Source organism: Meleagris gallopavo, chromosome 8 (assembly GCF_000146605.3).
Source record: "Meleagris gallopavo isolate NT-WF06-2002-E0010 breed Aviagen turkey brand Nicholas breeding stock chromosome 8, Turkey_5.1, whole genome shotgun sequence".
NCBI classification, from domain to species: Eukaryota; Metazoa; Chordata; class Aves; order Galliformes; family Phasianidae; genus Meleagris; species Meleagris gallopavo.
The window spans coordinates 23671991-23695541 of NC_015018.2; the positions used below are offsets into that span (position 1 = coordinate 23671991).

At 37.9% G+C, this 23551-nt stretch overlaps 1 protein-coding gene across 5 annotated transcripts in view; it reads left to right on the forward strand.

The window, feature by feature from the left end:
• The window catches only part of CFAP58 (cilia and flagella associated protein 58), a 63711-nt gene that overhangs the window by 36595 nt on the left and 3565 nt on the right, over positions 1-23551 (forward strand). For all 5 annotated transcript variants that reach the window (XM_031554502.1, XM_019617798.2, XM_031554503.1 and 2 more), the window contains 4 exons: positions 785-896; positions 2849-2953; positions 19209-19328; positions 20825-20958. In XM_031554502.1, the coding sequence (XP_031410362.1) occupies positions 785-896; positions 2849-2953; positions 19209-19328; positions 20825-20958 (471 nt within the window). The remainder of the gene's footprint in view (positions 1-784; positions 897-2848; positions 2954-19208; positions 19329-20824; positions 20959-23551) is intronic.

Genomic DNA, 23551 nt, shown 5'->3' on the forward strand with positions numbered 1-23551 from the left:
AAAAAAAAAGGCCCTTTTTTGTCTAGTGAGCTAAATTCAATGCTGAGGTTGGCAGGGAAAGGTTCAGTGGAGTAGGCATATGGCGATTCTCCACTTCCTTTTCTCTTCAAGTACTTACAGGATCCACCCACCAAAATGATAAGAGTTGGATCCTTGCAGAAGTGCCTTTTTGTTTCCTGCTTCTTCACTATTTGACCCCAGCGTATGAATCTTAGTTGTCAAAGCATCTTTGGACCATTCAATTAATTTTAAATTCAGCAACAGATAGTGTCTGGAGTCCTTTGAGGAGAGAAAGTAAGAGTAAAAGAAATCAAAGTTGGTTTCTCCAAAGAACAATGTTCTTCATAATTAGGTCGTGCAATGTGTTTTCTTTACAAGATTGTGTGAACCATGTTGTTTTAAAACCTTCTTCCAAATACAAACCCTCAGATTCAATACAGAGGCAATTCCATAACTCTGATTTGTAGGCTACTGCAGATGAATTTACTGGCTTTAATGTACACAAAAAAAACTGAGTTGTGAGTAAGGTTTCCTGAGAACTGATGAAAAGTCTCTTTTTTGAATCATTCTTACTGAAGTGAATGAAGAGGTCTACCTGTGTTATCTTCCAGGAACTCCTATATAGTGTTCTTAGTCAACTGTTAATTACAAGAGTAACTTTGCCAGTGTTGTAATGTGTGGAAGAATGGTTTCTTCATGTTCATGCCTTGGATAGATTGGTTTGGTTCACTGTGGAGTTTTTTTTTTTTCTTTTTTTTCCTTTTTGTTTTATTCTGATCTTAAGACTGGAGGTTCATCACATGCGGAAGGAGCTATTAAGAGAACAGACTCGATGCAAAGTTTTGGAAGAAGAACTGGAGAATCCCTTGAATGTTCACAGATGGAGAAAACTGGAGGTAATGTCTCAGTATTGAGTTCCTAAAGCCCATATTTCCAAATCAGTGACACAGCACAAAGCCTATTTACTTTACTGTTATGCAAATTATGTGGAAGGGCAGGCAGACTGAAATTTCCATAGTACCAAAGGAATAGTTAACTGCTGAATGGCTTCCTTGCACAATGCAATCAGTGTTATTTTTGTGTCATTTTCTCAATGAAAAATTGCAGAGGGAATTGTAAAAAGCCAGTAGAATGCTAAAGTGAGTATGAATGCATAAGGTGAATTTAGAAGGAGGTGGTTCCCTAACATGGGTGAAGTGAAAGAGGGTGATGGGAAAAGGTATAATCCTGCTCTTACCAATTAGATTTAAATGTGAAGAAAGAATTATAAGGCTGATAGGGCATGTGGACTGGGAAACAGTCAGACCTGAAGTCACATGTCACATTTTTCACCAAATCTGTGAAAAAAGAAAAAGTACATATAAGCATTGGTGGGCTTCCAAAGGTAGTCATTCAGGGTAACGTGAGGTCAGCTGTTACGTAAACAGCAAATCTAAATTTTCACACTACTTGAACCTACCAGATGAAGTGGAAAAATAATAAATCTGTCAAGCATAGACCAAATACATGAGCATCAGTTGGCATCACTGCGTATTTCCAAAGTAAGTGAGAGCCAGCTGAGATTTTTTTGTTGCATGGATCTCCAATCTGATGTTAGCCTGAGTAGCTTAGCTCTAATAATGAATGTTAGCATGTTAGTCCTTCCAGAAGTAGAGTTGAATGTGATTACTAGCATTGTAGTTAATTTCTGTCCTTTCCATGCTGAGCTTAAAGATTGAGCATTGTGAATAGCTTTTCTCATGGAAGGGAGATAAAGTGAAAGATGCTGTCCTCAAAGACATCTAGACACAGTCTCTAGTAATGCTGTATAACAAAGGCAAGTCAGGCTGGTGGAAACAACCCGTGTTGAGAGAATGAATTTATGAGGGCTGATAATAGGTTATGATTTCTTTCCATTCTAGTTCAGTGGTTTGTATTTGAAACACAGAAAACCACCAGATGGCTGAATTCATATGAAATAACCCTGATGGGGTTTTGGTTCAATTCCTAATGAACAAACATCCTCACATCACTACTGTTGTCACAAATTGGCACCTTTTTTGGGTAGTGCTATGGAACAGTCACAGTCTGAGTAGTTCATGGGGCCTAAATTACTTTTTAGCCTGGTTTCTCAGTAAATGATGCATTGTGGGTATGTGTATCTATGTTAGTGTATCTCAGTTACACTTAAATTGATTAGTCAATTTAGGTGAAATCTGATAAAGGGTAAAGAGCCATGAGATATCAAGGTTCTCATAGATGCAAGCAAATAAGCAGGGAATATGTCTTTACTGAGGTATTTGCTGTGTTCAGTCCTTATGATCCACCACAGAAACCACATGGGAGAGGAAAAACCTAGTGAGAAGGATGTGTTGTGCATAACAAGGTTCCTTTTGTTCAAGAAAAAAAAAAAAAATTCCCTCTCCTAAAATATCATTTGTTGCTGTTTGAGGTTTTTAAAACTTTGGGAAGTGTTTGCACTGCTCTCTATATATTAGGAGACAATTTCAGTTTCTGCTAAAATGCTGACGCTAACTGTCTTTTTGTTCCTTGTTACATGGTTCTGCCAGTCTGTTGGTTTGGGGGTTCCATTCTGAAGGACTCTTACTTATACTAGATGTTTTTATAGGTATTCAGAAGTTTAGTAGTGCTAAACATGAGCATATTCTGACTGTTTTTCAAGAGGCAGAAATTTCAGACTCAGAACTGCTTGAAAACTTGCCCTAGGAAACAACTAATACAGTTTCTCCTTCCTCTCTGCATTTAATTTCATGTTTGTTACTTTCTGATGCTTAGATATTGTGTTTTTAATCTGCAAGCAAGAAACACAAGTTAATAGAATTTTTGAGACTACGTTGCTTTTGTCTAGGCCAGTGATCCAAGTACCTATGAACTGATCCAGAAAATACAGAGGCTACAGAAGCAGCTTATCAGCAAGACAAGTGAAGTGATAGAAAAAGAACTGCTCCTACAGGTATTGCAGCATTGGTAGATTGTTGTATCTTGTTATTATATTTGACTTACCCTGCATTCTCTGTCTGCTCAGATGTGTTTCTTAGATGCATCTTTGAATTACTTTTTCATGCTCCTTAGATAGCTTTAGATGGCAGCACTGACACACTGAAAGAGAACAAATAGCATCTGATTAGTTAATTTTTGTATTCTGGTTTCTGATACCTGGATAACTCTGGAAAATAAAATTAAAGGTTTGTCTTAGTATATTCATGTTTTAGATTAACCTTCAAGTCGGTATTACTTTTGGCATGGCATTTTTTTCATTTCAGCCATGTCTATTATGACCAGGACATGAAGAAAAATCTGTTTGATTCCATTTGTGCTTAGGTTGGCTTTTGACAGAGTCCAGTGGAGTTTGTGTGAGTTAGAATCATGAAATCACAGAATCAGAAAAGACTCTTTAGATCATCAAATCCATCCAATCCCCTTCAATACTAAATGTACTATGTCCTCAAGAGCCACATCCAGATGTCCTTTAACTCCAGTAATACCAGTAAGATTTATGTTATAGACTCAAAGTGACCCTAAATTCCCATATTGCAAACATCACTATCAAATGTGGTTTTTGTTTTTTTGTGTTTTGTTTTTGTTTTTTTAATGGAATGTTTTGGGTTTCAACCATGTATGTCTAACTGAGAAAAGATTCTCCTTCCCTCAGGGGTAGATAGCTGTAGATGTGATTTGAACACCTTGGTCTTAAATACTCTAACAGTATTAATGCCTATATGGTGTATCACATACTGGCTAGTGGAATATTACTGGAAACTTCTGTCTTGAGAAGAAGCTCAAGGGTTTGCCACTTTATTTATTTATTTATTTATTTTTAGGAAAAATAGATCTGCAATTATGTGTTAAGGTAACGTATGGTGTATTGTCACGCCTTTGCCTGAAAAATATAATCTTTATTACATAGTACTGAAGTGGTACTGTAAAATAGTTCGTTAGCTTAAACAAATGAAGCAAATACAGCTTCAAACTTGCTGTGCTTTACCCATACACAAACCCAATTTTACCTGTGTGATTTTTATACAGACTGCTGCTTATCTTGCCTTATCCTTAGTGTGCTCCCATTTAACTATAATCTATAATCTTAGTTAAAAGTGAAGAGCTGAGGTACAGAAATTCTGAGTTATCTGACCAAGGAAATCTTTGAAATAGGTATTTGACCCTAAGTTACTATAGTAGCCATTGGCTACAATCCTTCTGTGTAGCAATCTCTTCTGCAACACGTTTTTATTATTTTCCTAGATTTAAGTCAGAGTTGGACTTACATACTTAATAACACTTCTAGATACGATACTTGAGATCCTTTAGGTCTTAATTCATGCATCATTTTTCCATGCAAGAATGCCGAAATGAACATCTCCTTTAGTGAGAATGATGGTAAAGAAAAGGCCAAAAATACCATGCTCTACATTATGATTAGGGCTTTACCATCAACATTTTTGCATATTTTTTCTGGCTTGCCACAGAGCTTTTTAGTCAAACACTAAGACTGAAACAGTTATTTCATAGCAGTATGTGGGTGAGGAGAGGTAACGAGAGATGGAGGACATTGCTTGGAGGGCAGCTGATATCCTGTAAGGGCAGTGTGTCCAACTGGATAGGTCATTGGTGGTATAGGGCTCTTAAATTGAGTGTGCTATTTGAGCTTCTTCTGCTAAGTGGCTGGATAACATTGGACAAGTCATTTTATTGTTCTTTGAACTAGTTATCTTGTATACAGATAACATGGTCTAACAGCCACAGACATCCCTTTGCTCTGGAGCTGTAATGGTTGTGGGCCAAATCTGTTCTTCAAAGTGAAGTAGATTTTCTTTCCAGGTAGCCAGCACTGTTCAGTCTTTGCCCACATTCAGGGATGAGGGAACTACTGAAGACTTGTGCTCTCTCTAGTTAGCTCATTCACACCTGTATTCAGAGACTGCAGGAGCTTAGGGATACAAACTTATGAGGTTGCCTTTGCTTGCATAAATCATACTTCCTCTCTAATAGTTGTCCTTATCCACATTTTGTCCTGTACAAGGGCATAGCCATTACATGTATCTGCTTTAAAATATTCTCAATCTCTTGCTATACATAATAGTTTTTAGGTGTGTGGCAAACAGGATATTTTTTATAGGTAAAACTTGTGAGTGTCTCTGTCTTTGATTTCTGTGTGTGCATATGACATAGCTTATATTCAATTACATCAAAGTGTGGTAATAAAATGGTATGGAAAAAGCTATGTGGATTGGATATTGAATGTCAAAAACACCTTTGGAATCTAGAAATAACATAGGTCTGAGAGTGATTGAGCTCAGTGTCAGCAACCTGCAGTTTGATTAGTAGGCTATTCACCTTGCTGCATCCTCATACAGAGCCATAATGCTTGTATAAGAAAAAATAATTCCATTTGTGTTGTATGCAATATACTTCTGTCTTCTGACTGTTCCTTTATAAATAAAAGCAGGCTTATACAGGGAAGATGGACATAAGAATGGAAATTTTGCTAAGGAAGAATAGCGTTATATGGAATCATATAGAAAAGTATCTGCTTATCTAACCTGTTCCTGCTGTGTATTTGATCATGTCCTTTTTAGTTAGCTTTTTCAATCTTTCTCACCTGCTAGATCGTTAAAAATGATGCAGCTCTAAAGTGAGGCCTTACTATCCGTGCTATGTGATTAAAAGAATGAGTTGCTACATTTCAGTCAGAAAATTTGGATAGCTGACAGTTCTCTTGTCCAGGTAGAATGCAGCTTGACTTGAAAATATCTTAACATTAAAAATATCTTTCATAACCTATCATCAGACTTTTACTGAGAAATATTGAATATGCAACATGATGAATGATTTTGTACAATGACTTGTTAGAGTTGAATACTTTAATATTGAGACAGAAATATTTTCCATGTTTAAGAAATTTCTAAATTAATTAGCTTATAACCTATCAGCAAGTAGAAGTGAATATCCTGAGACTTTGAAAAGTAGATGCAAGGCAGTCAGTGGCTATACTTTCTTCTTTAACTCAGGGTATTATCACACCTGTGAGCTGCTATGCTGATGAAAAATGCTGTCTTAAAAATCAGATCCAAAAAACCAAGGTCTTAAATACTTACGATCAATAAAAATCCAATGACTTTCTTTCCAAACATAGGAAATGTTACTTCAGGGTTAGCTGGCATCCATGTTTGAGTCATTACCTTCCACCTGAATTTTACAGTTAAAAGATACAGCTTTTTTTTTATTATTATTATTCCTTTCTAAACTGTTGAATAGTACTGCAGTGCTTTGTGAAGAAATGTGTGTTAAACATGGAATTCCAGCAATGGGTGAAAGTCTTTGTGAACACATGGTGTGAAGAAAATGCATTGTATAGCCATAAGGTGTAATTATTATTAAGCAGAAGGGCTCTGTTAACAACGTCTGAATGGAGAGGAAAAAAAAAAAAAGCCCATTTTACATGTGGGGTTGTTCCCAGATCCCCCATGTGACTGAAGTACAACTGCATAATGAACAGTAATGTGTGGTAAACACACAATATATCCATATTACCTAGTTATGATTAGGATTAACTTGGTTATAGGAACTTATCCCACTGCAAGTGAATTATGCACTGTTTTATTTGTTTCAAATTTAGTTCTTTCTATTGAGTAAACTCTTCTAATTTGATTTACGTCTGACTGAGTGGAATTTTATTCAGCTGCATGTCTCAGAATGGATAACAGTGGAAAGATTCACAATATATGTCAGCTACCTCGGTTGTCAATCACCTCAGAAGATTGGTCATAAATGTAAAAGAGAAATGGGCAACCAATATTATTTGTGGAGGGAGGAGGCAAGGGGGGAAGCACAGTGATAAATACAATATCTTACTACCTAAGCCTGTAGTACTGAGAGTAACATTATTCTACATGTGTGCATTGTTTTCCTAGATGCGTGTGTATGCATGCACACACATGTAATCAACATTATTTTAAGTTCCTAAGTTCTGAATATCTTTATTTTTCAACAATCAAGGACTGCATAGGTGGGATGTGAGGCTTCCAGGCCATTAGCATCTTGAGATCATAGTTTCAAAGAGTGCGAGGGCAAAAGGCGTGATTAGCTCATATATCTGACTCATATTAGAGTTAGAAAACACCCACATGCCCTTGTACTGAGCCAAGATTTTAGCCAAACCCTCCAAAGAACTGATGGTACCACTGACAGAGAGTGGGAGGTGCAGAGGGGGCATTACTGTCTTAGGTATAAATTAGCAGTTTCATTTCAGGTATTAAAAGATCCAGGGAAGGGAGAGCAAAGGCGATTTTCTCTGTGACCTTGGGCAGGTTACTGAGCTTTTGCACACCTCACCTCAAATAAAAATGGAATAAAATCATTTCTATGCAAATAGTGGTGTGTGAATGAATATATTAGAGACATGACTCAATTCAGTAGTAACAGTAGCTAGCTAAACACTCAAAATAGGTAGATGTTTTATTTCTTCTGTGCTAACTTGATAGTAGACCTGTTGTATCCAGTTTGAGGTGCTTGTTGCTGTTTGTCTGAACAGATACATAACCATCTCTTCTCAGAGCTGCTACTATAGTCTCATAAAGCTGCCGTGGGTTTATGCAGGCTGGCACCTGCTGAAGTCAGAGAAGTTTTATTCCAGCTAAAGGAGAAGCTCTAGGATTTGCTTCCTTATCTTCATTATACAAAACTTCTGCCCATTTATTATATAAAATATTGTTTTTGCAATCTTGTGTCATTTCTTTTCAGCCTACAAAAGCCCCATCCTCTTGAAAACTGTTTCTTTCTTTAGCCTGGCAGTTTCATGAAGCAAGTTAGATTCTTCACTGATCTCCTAGTGTTTCATATAGCTCCCATTATACAGCATATCATGCAAAAATTGTGCTCAAACGTTGAGTAAGAGATTATCTCCTTGGAGAGTCTGCTTGGGAAAGTGGGATTCGCCCCCATTGTGCCTGCCTTTATTTTGGTATTCTGAATGCTCAGTTCAGTTTTACTTTAGATATTATCTGTACGTTTTCAAAATCTTACTTCACCCCCTCAAAACTGGCATTTATATATTTTCAGTTGCTGAGTAGAGATTCTACTTAGATTTGAGAGCACAGCCTACTTTATGTTATATCTGGCATAGATTGTCTGAGTTGAGTATTTTTTGGCAGAATTGTCTATTTTCTTAAAAATAACTGTAGTTTCGTTCAGGAAACTAATAACTGTAGAATCCCAAAGAGTCTCTTTTGACCTACTCGTTATTGTTTCTCTGTCATCTTACCTTTAGAGAGATTTTGGTGGAGGTAGTTTGAGTGAGTGCTTTGTATGTACTGAAACTTCCAGGTGAACTGCAAAATCCACTACTGAAATACAATCCTTTTTTCACTTTTCTTTTATCATTATATATAAAGTCAGCTTTTTGAAGGGATTTTTCCATGCAAAAATTAAAAGGAATTTTTTTAACTTTTTGTACTTCACTGGGACTTGGCTCTTTTCTCTCTCTCTTTTCTGGAGGATTTGAATTTGTCTGGAAGCACTGGATTAATGCCCTATCTTAAGGCTGAAGCTAGCAGTTCCCTCATCCCTCAATTAAAGCAGTGAGTATATTGAATTTTAGACCCTTTCTTTGCTTCAAGGTGCCATTCCTACTGGCAGAAAAAAAAAAAACGACTTTTTTCTTATTCAGCTTGTACCAACTCTTGAATGGCAGAAGATTGTCTTGCCAGTGTAACTGCATCTAATTGCTTAACCACACAGTGGCTGTAGCCACATCAGCGCAAATAAATCACGCTGCTGAGAAAGCTAAGCTGGCAAAACATTTAACCATTGATCAAATAGTTCCTGACATTTTAAAAAATGTCCTTTCCTTAAAAAAAAAAATGGAAGGATTCTTATGAATCTTGAGGAGAACGAGTATTAGTAGTACCCCAGTGAGTGTAGCATTGGAGTTTGACTCCAGTTTCAGTTAGTGACTGGAATTTCCAGGATTTATACCGACGTGTAGAAATGAGAAACACTGCATGGACTCTGGCCTGAAATATACTCTTGAGTTTTCAGATGAGTATGAATTGAAGAAAAAAAAAAAAACTATTTGCACAGTGTTGTGTACTGACAAGTTGGAATTAGTCACTGCTGGATCAAAGGGCTTTGTTTGGAAACTGGACTCTGAAGAGAATCTGTTTTTGTTTTTTTTTTAATAAGAAAAATGTTTTCCCGTGAACTCTGGCTGTAGCCTAGTTCTAACTAGTGAGAATTACGTATATCTAATTATTAGTGCAGTATTTTGGTGCACAGCAGTCTACTGAGTTAGTGCCTTCAAATTAATTTCATCCCAGTGCCTTGAATTTGCTTTGAACTGGAGTCTCAAAGGCAGTATGAGACACATGGAGGTACTTCATACGCTGTTATTCATCAGGACTAATTTTCAAGTTATTTCCTCCTTTTGCCATCCTTTCATTTTCCTTTTGTTGAGCTTGAAACATTCATTGTTCAACTAGGTCTTTGATTTTGGATTTTTACTCTGCCTCTAAGGGTAAATGTTGATGTTAACTAGAACAATTAGGCTATCTTTCAATGATTCTCTGCCTCCATACAATTAGAATTTCTCTGGCGCCTTTTACTTTGCCACCGATATTCTTTCTCTTCTTATTATTAATTTATTTATTAACATTCTCATTTGCCCTAGATGCTGACTGTGTATCCAGCAGGGTTCTGTGAGCAGTGTGGAACCATTCACACTGAGCAAATTGTAGGACCATTGTTATTTCTCTGTGCAGTGCACTTGAGTTCAGATGCAGTTCTATAATGATGTAGTAAGTAATCGCATTTCATAAACGAGACAGTTAACAGGCTCACTCGTGTGAAGATATATTGAGGTTCTGAATATCTTGAAAACTTTGTGTGAGCTTTAAGAATTAAGTAGGTATTCAGTTCATATGCTAGCTCTCCTCAGAAGGGAGTCCATTTCTATTTCTACATATTTTGAATATAGTCCTTGGTAAATTAGGGTTTATTTTAGTCCTTCTAATCTCAGTCCATCCAGAATTAGAAGGTGTTCTACGCTGTAGAAACTTACAGCATGATAAACTGCTCTAAAAACATACTGACATTTATATTCTTTTCCTCCTCCCACATACATTCCAGTTCAAATGGATGAAAATGAAGTCCTGCCATTAAAATAGCCTGTTTTGTTTAGGGTCTGTTGTTTAAAGAGGACATTCAAACATGGCAGAAAAGGTGATAAGTTTAGTGGCATCAGGTAAAGATAATCAGCTGCTCTTTACAAAAAGAATACTGTTTTCCAATTAAAAGAATAGGGCATGTATATCTGGCATTAGCAAATGGGAAGCAAAGCAGATAACTTAGTACTAAAAAAAAAAACCAGTTTTGGTGAAGAATTATCTTAGTGGAAGGGTTTAATTCATTCTGAATCTTCATGGAGCTTCATTGCTTTCGTAAACAAAACGGATTTTGGTTTTGGACAAAAATTAGGTGCAAATTTATTTAAGAAATAAGATGGAAACAGGTCAAAATACTAAATTCTGGGAATCTGTGCCATTTTTAGCTGCTCTACTTGTGTTTTACCCAGAAATATTTCAGATTCTATTTATAAACATGAGTATGTTACAGGTGAATTAGCCTCAGAGTTTATGTATGTACATGAACATGTAATCTGTTTCTAAAGGTTTTTAGGAAAAAAGATGTATTTCCTTGTTTGAACTTGGATGAGAACTGTAGTGGGTCATAAAATGCCATCTCTCCACACCATGCAAGATTGATTTAATTACAGAAATACCATCCTTGATAGATGAATGTCAAGTATAGATTTGTTTCCTGCATTTTAATATTTGTACATTGAGTCCATGAATTTTAGCATGCATGGGAGAAATTACTGTTTTGAAGTATACTGTAGTTTATGGTTGTGCTTTTCCTCTGTCTTTTTAACCTGCTTCTCTAGTCCAGATTTGGTGTTTCTGACAAGCAAGAAGCAGATGAATTGGTTTACCTGGCATGATACTCCTGGGAATCTGGATTCATTTCTATGTATCTTCCAGGAGTTTTAGTAAAATTTGGCAATTTGTGGCAGCATGTCTCAGGCCCTTTTGTAGGATAAGAGGATTGCTGCCTATCTGGAAGTAGTACTGCAGCTTAACTGTGTTAAAGATTGACCAGCATTCAGAGACTAAAAAGAGAAGGCCATGTAAACATCCAGGTAAAAAACAAACAAACATCTCTTATCTGTAATCTGCATCAGAAAAATAAAAAGTAATTGCCAAAGTATTTTCTTCAAATGCTTTTTATTTAGTCTGGACCTAGAAATCCTGACCATGGACATGCTGTGCCATTAAACTAAAAATATTTTGTAAAATGACATTCCTAAAGTTCTGACTCAAACGAAATTACCATTAGCTTCAGTAATAGTTCTCCAAAATAACTCTTGAATAAAAAGCTCAGGAATTGTTCCAGCAAATGGCAAACAAACAACTGAAACCCAACTTGTTTACTCCTCATCCCTGTATTCAGCATGTATCTGGAAGGAAATAAATCTGCTGTGCACCTCAGGGTAAAATGTATTAATCAACTAGTTATCTTGTTAAGGGAAAGTAAATGACTTGCTGTGCTGACTGAATACATTGCTATGCACAAAGCTAGCAATGCTGTTAGCAATCCAATACTGACTATTAGCCATCCAGAAGCTGCCAAAGAAGTTAAAATACTGGAGAAGTTCAACAGCAGTGCAGCAATACATTCAAAGCTCAAATTATAAATTGTGACCTAGAGCCAGTTGCGAATCTTTATTTTTCAGAAGTACAGTTTGTGGACATTATTCCACTAAGGCAAACGTATCCTGTTCCTGCCTAAGCAGCAGGATGTGGGCATCCTGTTCTATTAAGGATTACTATTTTGTATGACCTTAAAAAAAGGAAGATGTTCCACAAGGACAGACTGTTATTAATTCACTTATTTTCATTCATATGGGAGTGTGAATGTTGATTGGAAAATGTGCAGAAAGGTGCAGCAGCACTAAGGCTGTTTTGGAACAGTTAAGGGGCAGGCAGGCAGAGTCACATAATCATAGAACGGTCTGGGTTGAAAAGGACCACAATGATCATCCAGTTTCAACCCCCCTCTGCTATGTGCAGGATCATCGACCACCAGACCAGGCTGCCCAGAGCCACATCCATCCTGGTCTTGAATGTCTCCAGGGATGGGGCATCCACAACCTACTTGGGCAACCTGTTCCAGTGTGTCACCTCCCCCTGAGTGGAAAAACTTTCTAATATCTAATCTAAACCTCCCCATAATGTAAAACCATTCCCCCTTGTCCTGTCACTATCCACCCTTGTAAACAGCCGTTCTCCCTCCTGTTTGTTTATATGCTCCCTTCAAGTATGCCACTGTGAAGTCTCCCTGGAGCCTTTTCCAAGCTAAAAAAGCCTGGTTCCCTCAACCTTTTTTCGTAGGAGAGGTGCTCCAGCCCTCTGATCATCTTAGTGGTCCTTCTCTGAACTCGTTCCAAGTCTTTCTGGTACAGGGGGCTCCAGGTCTGGATGCAGTGCTCCAGACGGGGCCTCAGAAGAACTGAGTAGAGGGGGACAAGAGAAGTGTTTTTGCTTTTTAAGAAGGTAGCTTAACATTAGAGAGATGAGGACATGGATATAGAAAAAACTCTCTCTCCCAATCCTTCAGATGAGACAGCCAGACATGACCTGCCAAATGTATTGAAGGTGTGAACCTTGCACAGGGAGAGTCTGCCAGGTAGGGTGCTTTGCTCAGCTAACTACTCCACTTCCTTTGGTCTCTGAGCCTTCCTGTGTCTGTCTTATTACGAATAGTTGCGATCTTTAACAGAGGATGGCATACTGGGGCACAGCATGCATGCTCTTTTTCTCTCTCCTTTAGTCCTGTTTTCCTGAATTTTATGAGATGAGCAGGAGGAGCTGAAAAACTTCTTCAGAGTATCCCAGTGGTCAGCTCTAATTACAGTGAGACTGAAGGGAACTATATATTAAAGCATTCATGATTTCAGAATTGCCATGTGCATTTCTTAGATGTACTGTTATCTCTTAATAGATTCCAAAGTGTAACAGGAGACCAATTTTTCTTCCCTGAGGTACTTGGCATATGCAGGAAAGTGCTGCTGTACTGTCAGAAAGATGTATGCAGGCTTTGCTGCCTTGTTAGACAGGTATTTGTAGGTTTAAGTGGTGGCTTGACTTTGAGACAGCTGTTTGGAGGCAGTGATTCTAGAACACCAAAGGACTCGAAGCTAAGTGCTCTCATCTTTCAGAGAAGTATAAGGACCTAAGTCAAGCAGGTGATTAATGGCATGTAGGTGCCTAAATTACAGAGACGTATTTGTAGAAGCAGTTCAGTAGTTTCCTTGATCACCACTTAGGGTCATTTTTAAGATCAGTCAGAAGTGTGAGCAGAAGCTGGCTCTGCTGAGAAGCCCCATCCCAAGTCTCCACCTGTAGGATCAGCAGATGATTAGCAGCATAGCCTTTATCAAGGCTATTTGAGAAGTCATTTGAGACATCTGTTATTTTTAAAATCAAAATGGCTATTGAGTTGTGAAAATATATGTTGTCACAGCGATGTGAAAATACAGAAGTTATAAATTAGATGGCTATATTTGAAGGAAATATTTTGGCTCCGTATGTAATAATTATTAGCCAGCACAATATTTCCTACTGTTTGCCTTGTAGTCATATTCACTTACATTATTTAGATTTCTTTTTAATAGGATCTATATCAACCTCTGAATCTCCCCCAGGACACTTTAAGACAAGCCAGTGCTAGACTGTGGAACAAAGGTTTGTTTAAAGCTCTCTTCTGCCTAACTCGCAGGCTGCAGGCACCGTGGAAGTAGCTGGAAAATTAGCATCAATCCATGCAGTGTCATCAGTAATCCTCAACTTCAAGGAACAGCTCACCACATCACTCTCTTTTAATGTGTATATACGTGCATGTTTGATACTGCGCACGCATACAGAAGAAGAGCAGATAATTATTTGATCATCTTCTGCAGTGTTAAGGATAGACACTGAGTTTAAACACTGAGTTTAAATGAGCTACTCTGATTAATGATTTTATAAACTCTAGTGTAGGGTCAATAGTAGAAAGAGAATTGCTGCTATTATTTCTGCGGGAGGCATTCATGCCATTTTCTCCTTCTCGTAGCTTATTATTCTTGTGTGTCTGAGTTCAGAAGTCTTGAAAGGAGAGGAGTATATATAACATATTTGTTTGTCCTTTGGAAAAAAAATAAATCTGTTTCCCACACACTTCCTAAGAGGGATGCAATAGTACCACTACAATAAAAATAATAATAAGTTGCAATTGCACTTTAGCTGGAAATGTTTGTATTGTGTTGTTCCTGGAAGATGGCAATAATGTAGCATCCAGCTTTTATTGTTTTAAAAAAAAAAAAAAGTCAAGGGTGAAGACCTTAGAAGATGCTCCAAGGTATTTTTTTCTCTCTCATTAAGTTGTTTTGAAAATGCCAGTCACTTTGGTGCAGTCTGTGCCAAAGGAAACAGATTTGCTCTTGAGAAGCATTATTATCAACTGGAGGGCTAAGTCATCTCAGACAGTTTTAATTTAACTCTATCTAGAGTGGTGCAAATTTCGCCAGAGACAGGGAAATGATCTTGGCCTTTCCTTCAAGTCAGTGGCAGCATTTTAATGAGAGCCCCCTAAACACCTCATAGAATATTAGCGTTGCCACACTGTGAAAGGACTTCAGTGTCCTGTTCCAAACCTGACTTAATTTACTCAATAAAACCTCATGTTGGACAGCCTAGATGGTGAAAATACAAGCTGTTCTAGGGAACTGTGCACTTGCAAAGGTGTTTCCTGATGAATGTGGGACAGACAAGAAAGAAAAGGACCTTTTGAAAAGTGTTTATTGAGAAAGTTTATACTGCACATTTCTCGCATTGCTGGAGGCAACTTTCTTCTGTTGTTACAAAATTTGTGAAGGTTACCATATGCTAATTTTTCTATGCCTCGTAAAACTCTTAATTGTAGGTGTCCTAAGCCAACAGCTACTTTAGTAGCTAAATCTATATACACAAATAAGCCCACAGCTTATAAAGATAACTATAACTAGGTGTGTGTACTTATGTGTGTATTTAATCCAGATTCTGGTGTTCTTTTTAACACTTATGAATAGGGATCACAACCCCTTAAGGGCCCTCTGCTGCTTCATGGCATCATAAACAAAATGGCTCTGGAGCTCAGCATAGCTCTGGTATTTTGGATATAATGCCCATAAACAAGAAACCTCCATGGCATGTTGACTGACTTGTTTTCCTCAGCAAATTAGTGAAGAACTGCAGTGTGCTTGCGGAGTTACTGTGTTGCTTTTTCCACCTTATTAATAACAATAAGGATTTTTAGGTAGATAAAATATTTGAGGGTTTGCCACCATACACGACATTGCACACTTTTGTTCTGCATCTTGATCTTTATCTTGCTTCTTTTTTCTTTGGCTGAAGGTTGCTGAGCGTCAGTTATTGAAGATGGGAGCTAACACAAATGAGGCTCACTGTGACACAAAGGGTTTTTGTGTGATAGAATGCTCTAGATGAACAGTGGAGAAGGCTGTTGGTATGCAGCATACCAGGTGAATTTGTTGAATTATCTGCTTGGGAAGACAAGCTGGTGAAAATGAGAAAGCTGTGGCTTTGTGGCCTATTTCTGCTGTGAATACATCTTCATTAAATGTCTGGTCATCCATCGTCCTTTGCTCAGAATGATATCCTGGGCAAACGAACACGAAGGCTGGTATTGTAAGTTTCCTAGCCTCTTGGTGAGGGAGAAGATGACATAAAATGAGTATTTATTCATTTATTTATTTGTTTTTTTATTTATTTAGAGCTAATGCCTGGTGCATTGGTCTACGCCAGCATTGATGACTGCTCCCCACTGCTTCTCAGGGCAGTGAAAGCTTTAGTGTCATGTTGGGAATATGTCTGATGGTACTAACAGTCCCTCTGGCAAGGAACAGCAAGCACACTGGGCTGTGCAGGTCAGCAGAAATTGCTTCTTTTGAAGTAGGATTGCAGTTGCAAAGGTGATTCTTCTTGCTTTAGCCTGAGCTAATTTGTGACTATGGAGTCCTGAAGGATCAACTGAAATCTTCCAAGCACCAGCCAGTCCTCTGCATAAGAAAACTTTTTTCTCAACTCTCAATGGAGAAATCAGGCCAAGAGAACTCTGGATTCTGGCTGACTTAGCAACTAGTTAAATTTAGGGGATAGCAACTTGTCTGCCTCCCCCAAAGAGTTGCTGTGCTAGAGACTGAGAAATGCAGAAATGTATTGTTGTGGCCTAGCCTGAAGGCAGATCTGTGGGCTGCTCTGAGCTCCCTTGGAAAACAAATCTAAGATAGGGACGGCTGTTCTAAAAATAATGTGAAGTTTTATTTGCACAACTTATTCAGCAGGTATTCACTGAGGTGCTGAAATTCTCTTTAGAATGCCTGAAATTTGATTGTAACACTTAATCTGAGTCTCTCAGCGTGTCTTATGTACATGCAATGAACGTACTTTCATCTCACACCATAGACTTGGTACAGTTTGTTGTAAACCAGTGAAGCTGGTTGAAATTAAGGGCTCAGTCGTATGTTCAAGCACCTGCTGAGATCAGTAGGAATACTGCCATAGGAAGGATGATGGAAAAAGCTTTGCTACTGGCCTAGGCTTGGTCTGAAGAAATGTGTTGTTCTTTCCAGTGAAGGAGTAACAGCATGAATCTGGAGTTATAGAAAGGTCTGGTGGATCTTCCTTCACCACCTCATGACCTTAAATCATGACCATCAGAACATGTAACTGGCATGATGCATGTTGTGGTTGCAGTCTGAAGACAGAAGGGAGCAAGAGGGGAGGCTGTTTGGAACAATACAAGGAAAGGCATCCTACATATGCTGTAGCTTCAACTTCATTTGAGTTGCCACCAACAGAAGTAAATGGACTCTTCTTCAGGCAAAATAGTGTTAACTGACTTCTAGTAGGCATCAGATATCTGCCTAACTTCTTGTTTTTGAGTTACTGCCACCCAATGATCTTCACTGCTGACTTAAGATCTTCTTGTCAATGTCAGGATACCTCCTTTCCATCTTGCTAAACTGGGACCTCTCTGACATTTTAAGGAAAGAACATACATTTTATTTGCTGCCAAAAAGTAGCATAGATCCATCTTCAGGCGTATCAGTTTGCACACGATGACTGAAAGCTTCTTTGAGTACACCTCTCTTACGTATCAGACAACTTTGCAGCTATCTGCATGTGACACACATTGCACAGATTGTCTTTCCAATATAGCAACAGTGTTATAGAAACAAAAATCTTCAATTCTTTTGTGCTTTTTTTTTTTTTTTTTCTTTGAGCATTCCTGAATTTTTATGTGTGGAGATAGAAGTATCCACTTTAAGGAGTGCATTTTTGGTGTTAGTATTGCACATACCTTGTATCAAGTAAGATTTACTCTGGTGGTCTCTGTTTGAAAATTAATTAAAATTAATTGGTTTGGGTTTTCATCCTGGGCTAAAATGACAGAAAATATAGAAATTCCAATCTGTGAATGCAAAACTTGCTAATGAATAAAGAACTACTCAGGATTTTTTCCCTGTTTTGCTGACTTACGGTGCTTTTAACACAGTGACAAATTAATTGACTAGATGTAAAAGAGATGGACAGTGCTTAGCAAGAAAGGACAGGATGTGCATTATAAGACAGCTGGTTCTGCCTCTGTTGGGTTATGGAGACAATATACATCGGAAAGCTAACGAGTCTCTGTTGCATAAGATAGATTCTCCTTATAATAGAATTGCACGCTTTGTCTCTAAATGGGGTTATTATACACACCATTGCACAATGTTTGAAGAGCTTGGTTGGCCCTTGTAGAGGGTTAGGAGAGAAATAAATTGGAAAACAATTGCACATAAGACCTTCAATCCATCAATTGCTTCATATTTATCCAAATTACCATTGCACTGTTCCAAAATACAAATCTGTGATACATTCAGGGGTGGAATGTTAATACTGACCAGCCACATTTTGACAAGGAAGATTTTTCTTTTGCTGCTGTTTTTAACTTGCAGTAAAATTTTACATTCACAAGAAGAAAAGGCAGTATTGACAGCCACTTGTAGCGACAAAATAACTCTCTACTGAGAGTGAATTCTTAATTTAATTTTTGCCACTATGCAAACTCCATTCTGAGTCTCTGGAGCTTTTGATTTTTCTAGAGATGAACTGTGAACAACTTCATTTATAAGGAGCTCTTCCTCAGTTGTATTCAAAATTCAAGGGTGATGTTTGTAAAAGTAGTTTATGATTTAAGATGCTTCCATTTCTGGGTCCATTACAGTGCATAGTTTTTAGAAAGTACAAAGATCTGAAAACTCTGAACACCTTATACTTTCAAATACTGAATGCACAGAATTTGAAATGTTCAGCACAGAAAGGTGCAAGTATGTCAATGGTGTTGCTTCCATTCAGGCATGGTTATGTCTTGTTTCATTAAGTATTCTTTTCCAACAAGAAAGCAGAGAAGACACATGATACAGAAATGTTACTTGGTGGTAGTTAATGCGAGTCATAGTTGTTCCTATTCATCTTTTCCTTTCCTGTTCCATAGCCCACTCAGTTAAGCTGGAGTGTTTTATGTATTTGTGTATGTGTATCTGTATATGTGTATGTATGTGCATTTGAAGGAATTTGTCTGGAATAAGCTGCTATGTTTTTGTACAGTCCTTGCCTGACATTTCTGTAGCTTTATCACTTCCTGTTGGGTGAAGCTATAATCCATAACATAAGGTAATGTGGCTCATAAGAAGAAATTGGAATAAGCACAGTTACTTGAAATTAATTTCCCACCCCTGAATACTTCTCCAGAGATGGTTATATGTTGTCTGTGGTAAAGCGTGCCCACTGATGACAGTGCATAAGAGTATTTCACTCATCGTTTGAATTAACTGGATGTTTGTCTTAAAGAGCTCTCCTACTGCTATCATAACAACTTTAAATAACATTATTAATTAACACTTAAATAACACTAGCCATAACACTTATGGCTAGTGAGGAAAGACTGACACACAGGCAAATTTGTTTCTGAAAATATCTTCCCGGTATAGTTGCATTTTCTAGTAATCTCTCATTGCAGGTTGTGCTGCAGCTATAGTAGTTTTATAACAGCTCTTTCTTCTATCTTTTTCTTAGGAAAAGGAGAAACTATACGTGGAATTGAAGCATGTCCTTGCTCGGCAGCCGGGACCTGAAGCTGCAGAACAGTTGCAGCTTTACCGGCACACTCTCCGAGAGAAGACCAAACAACTGAAAGTAAGGGATGCTCTCTGTCTCTGGATAAAAGGCTGCCAAGTTTGGTGAACAGCTTCACTGCTGTTCCTGGAGACTTAGACTCTAGGAGGATTTTCAGTGTTCAATGTGCCTGCAGTAGTACAATAAGTTAGGACAATAAAGTCTATTCTGCACCTCCCCGGTAGCAGTAGGATATATTTTTGTACCATTACATTTGTTTATTTCATTACAATTAGAATTTAATAGAATGTGTGCAAAACATAATGCTGTAAATGCTTTTTGTGCACATTGCGGGACACCACTGGTTTTCCATTAAGATTATTCTTTTTCTTTTCTTAAAATGTTGAGATCTTTAATAAGCAAATCAAAACCATTTCATTTACTTTTAACAAACTAGTGGAAATATATTGAAAATTATGTCTGAAACTGTTCTAATTTCTCTTAAAATGCATAGACGTATGTTAGACTTGCAAATTTTATAGTGATGACTAGAGTAACCTTAACCCTTTGTCACTACAAAGGAAGATTTTTTATTTGAGAAGGAATCTTGAGGAAAACTTTGAAAGTATGGTATTAAGAAGTGATTCTTTGAAAGAATGAGCTGATCTTCCCTTGTTCTTGCCTGCATGAAAGATCAGTCTCCCCAGGAGTTCGTCTGTTCCTATAGCTCCTTTCTCTGTTGAAGTCATCATCTCCTCTTCACTGCATCATAATCATGTCTGTACTAACCATGAGAAAAAAAAAAAGTACAGGAGCAGATGGGCCCTTAGGAAACAAAGAGGCTGTTATGCAAATCTTAGCTTTTCATGGAGAAGAAAAACAATGTAGAAAATGTAAAACAGAAGCCAAAGTTTAGCTAAACTGAATGTGATCTGAAGTTTTCCGTACGGTTGCCATTTGTCCTTAATGCAGTGAATTGCTACTGTGCATTGCAGGCACAGTATGCTGCAATGTACTGGTGTGCATATCATTTTGTGGTGCCAGGTCAAATAATTCTCCTTCTTAAAAAAGGAAAACACACTATGCATGCTCTTATTTTCTTTAAAGTTTACAGATTCACATGGAAGCAGCATTTAATCCATGTTTACACTGTCTGGTGCTACTTGGATTGTGTGGATTTAATTACTTCATGTAACAAAGTGAATCATTCTCAATAAGAAACATTATAATTAAATAAAGCCCTGCGCTGTGATTTGTAAGCCCTTCATTTTGAGTTTTCAACCAGATTTGTGTCCCAGAACATTAAAAGCAAATTTATGTATTAATACAATTTTCATAATGCCTGGGGCGTATTTTACATGTTTTATTGTAGTTAAATTGCATATCCTTAATCTCCTAAACTGCCCTTAGATGGGCAGAGGTGACTCAACGAAATTTGAAGGAAAGTGAAATGTGGTAGAAAATGGTGATTTCTTGCATGGTCAAATATGAAAAGCAAAAGTGCTTGTAAAGCTACTAACATACTTGTAAGTAAAACTAACATCTCCCATTTCTGCATTTTGCTTTTTGTTTGTTAGATTTTGTCCTCAGAACTGAATATGTATGAATCACAGAGCCAAGAATACAAATATGAAATTGAAAGGCTTGCCAACGAGCTTCTGAATGTGAAAAAGAAATATCTGGCTCAGAAACGCAAGGAACAACAGGCCAAGTATGGGAAAATAACAGTTTTGTCTATACAATGTTTTGCATAAACTTCCATTTTTTTAAGACCCTGCTTTATCCATTTGATCAGAATGTGTCCAAATTTGACTGAAGTGATAGAGTTTTGTTGCCCGACTTTCCTGATGTTTTCCTTTACGCTACTCCATATTACTTTGTATTACTAGTCTGGTCTAGATTTATTATGATCTGTGGTCACATCAAGAACATCCAGCAGTGATACTGCTGATGCGTTCTGCAGTACGGTTAAATTATCCATGCCAATTAAATGATGTACAGAAGATGTGGATTGGTTTCTGTCCCTCTCATCTAATGGAGATCCTCAAATATTATGGAGACCTCAGTGCACTTCACGAGTTGTAATTAAATGAAACAGCATTGCATATGGAGGACAATCTTTCTTCAGGTGACAACTACATAATCCTGGTATAAGAGCGATGTCATTATTGCTACCAAAATGTGGCAGCTGTGACTATCCCCTTTGGGTAGCAAATATCATTGCCAGTGGTTGCAGAGAAGAGCACTTCCTATCCACTTCTTGTTTTCTTCCTACATGAGAAGGAAGGAAAGGTGGAAAAAAATGATGGAAATGGAGGAAAGTGAGCAATGTTTGGAGCCTGGCTTTGTCAGATGTCTTACCCTTTTGAGGGGAGAGCCTAAGAACTTTCTTGTAGGTAGTTGTTGTCTCTCCATAACCAGCAGCAGCTTGGGGTTACCTTCCCGCCAGTCTCAGTCCATAATTGAACATTTGTTTGCTCCTCCCAGTAAAAATAAAACTACTAGGATCTTATATACCCATATTCAGGCCTATTAAAGTGACCTAATTTGCAGAGGCTGAGAGATGAGGCATTCCAGGCTGGAGCCTGGAGTGTGACTATTAGTCACTTCTGAAAATTGAGTTATGGGACTTCTCCTGTTAAAAATAAGTTACTTAGAAAGAACTTTCTTAGATTTCTGCAGTCAGATGACATGACCTGTGACCAATTTTTTCTACATATGTCTTTCGTCTTTCCATCCATATCCTCAGCTTGTTCCTTCCTCACACATCATAGCCAACAATACTTTATATTGCTGAATGTAATTCAAAGCTGGCAGTATCTATTTCTTCCTTAATCATATTTCAGGCAGCAAACAGTTTTGATGACTGAATTAGCAGTGATAAATAGCGACTTTAGTCTATCTGCAAATTGCATAATGTTACCTTTGTGTTTGGAATTAACAACAATTGTGCAGTGCTAATGGCCTTCCTGGAGCTTTAGGATCAATACGTGAGGCTACCATAGTGCCTGATAATCTATTTCCAGCAGCTAAGTATCCTCTTCACAATAGTTTTAATGTTTCCATTTTGGACCCTGGCATCCTGTTTCTTTCTGATCATTAGATGAGAAGAAATTCACAAATGTTTTGTTGGTATGTTGTACCTAGAATTAATTTCTGTTATGACCACTGAGAAAACAATTTGTTAGAGGCATAACTACTTTAAAGAAAACAAAAACACTGTGTGAGGCAATGTTGACTGAACTTGCTAATTGTATGCAGCAAATGGAATTTTGTGGTGTAGGTCCATTAATGACAGACTCATTACACTGCTTATAGGTTCAGGACAAAGATATCTGCTATTAGTGCAATTTGTCAGGTTTTTCTTGTGGATGAATACAGTTATCGTCCTGTGAGCACGGTGTCTTTGTGACATCTGTATTTTGGAAGTACAGTCACATGCTGTTGGTGGTGCTTCTGCTGGACGACTGTGTCTCATTCCTCCCACCTCCGGCTCAGAAGCTACCAGCACTGTGCTGTCAACCTTGACTCACACTCCCTTTGCATAGTGGCTGCTGAAAGGTAGCCAGGCTTTGCTGGGCCTGTGCTCTTCTCTGCCTCTCATTGTTTTGTTCCCCGGAAGAAAACTCCTGGGCCATAAGCTGCACCCAAAGGCATAAATGAATGTATCAGCCACAGATAATTATAGGTTCTGTATCTCTAGATTCCTTTTTGTGTTGCCCAACAGCAAAGGAAACAACCTTGTTATGCTGCCCTCCTTCTTCAAACTGCTAATTGTGCATGACGTGTCTTTTGCTTTCTGCAATAGAGAAAGCCTGTTCTGCAGCCAGATGCTTCCCCAGGGAGTCCTTCATCCCTGACATACAGCCATTCCACGTTGTTGCTGCCTCAGACTGCTCTGTACAGGCACAGCCTGGTGTGTAGATGCTAACCAGAGAGTCAGAGCCAGTTGATTCTTAGAATCTCAGGTTGCTCTAAATCCCAGCTGACACAAAACCACTGACTTGATCTCTATCACACTGGCTAATGTTAACACCATGTCTGAAATAAATGTGTCTGCTTTTGCTAATAAAAAGAGGATCCTGTCAGGACAATAGCATTAGCAGCATTATTGATTACCCTGATATGAAAGAGAATTAATACTCTCAGATAAACTCACTCAAAGGTATCATCTAAAGCTTTTATTGATTTCCACAAGACACTTCTGTTTTGTGATTTAAACTCTTGATATTGAACTAATGCAGCTTTCCACGGGATGCTGAAGGAATATAGTAAGTGACAATAGGAATTTATCTTCACTTTAC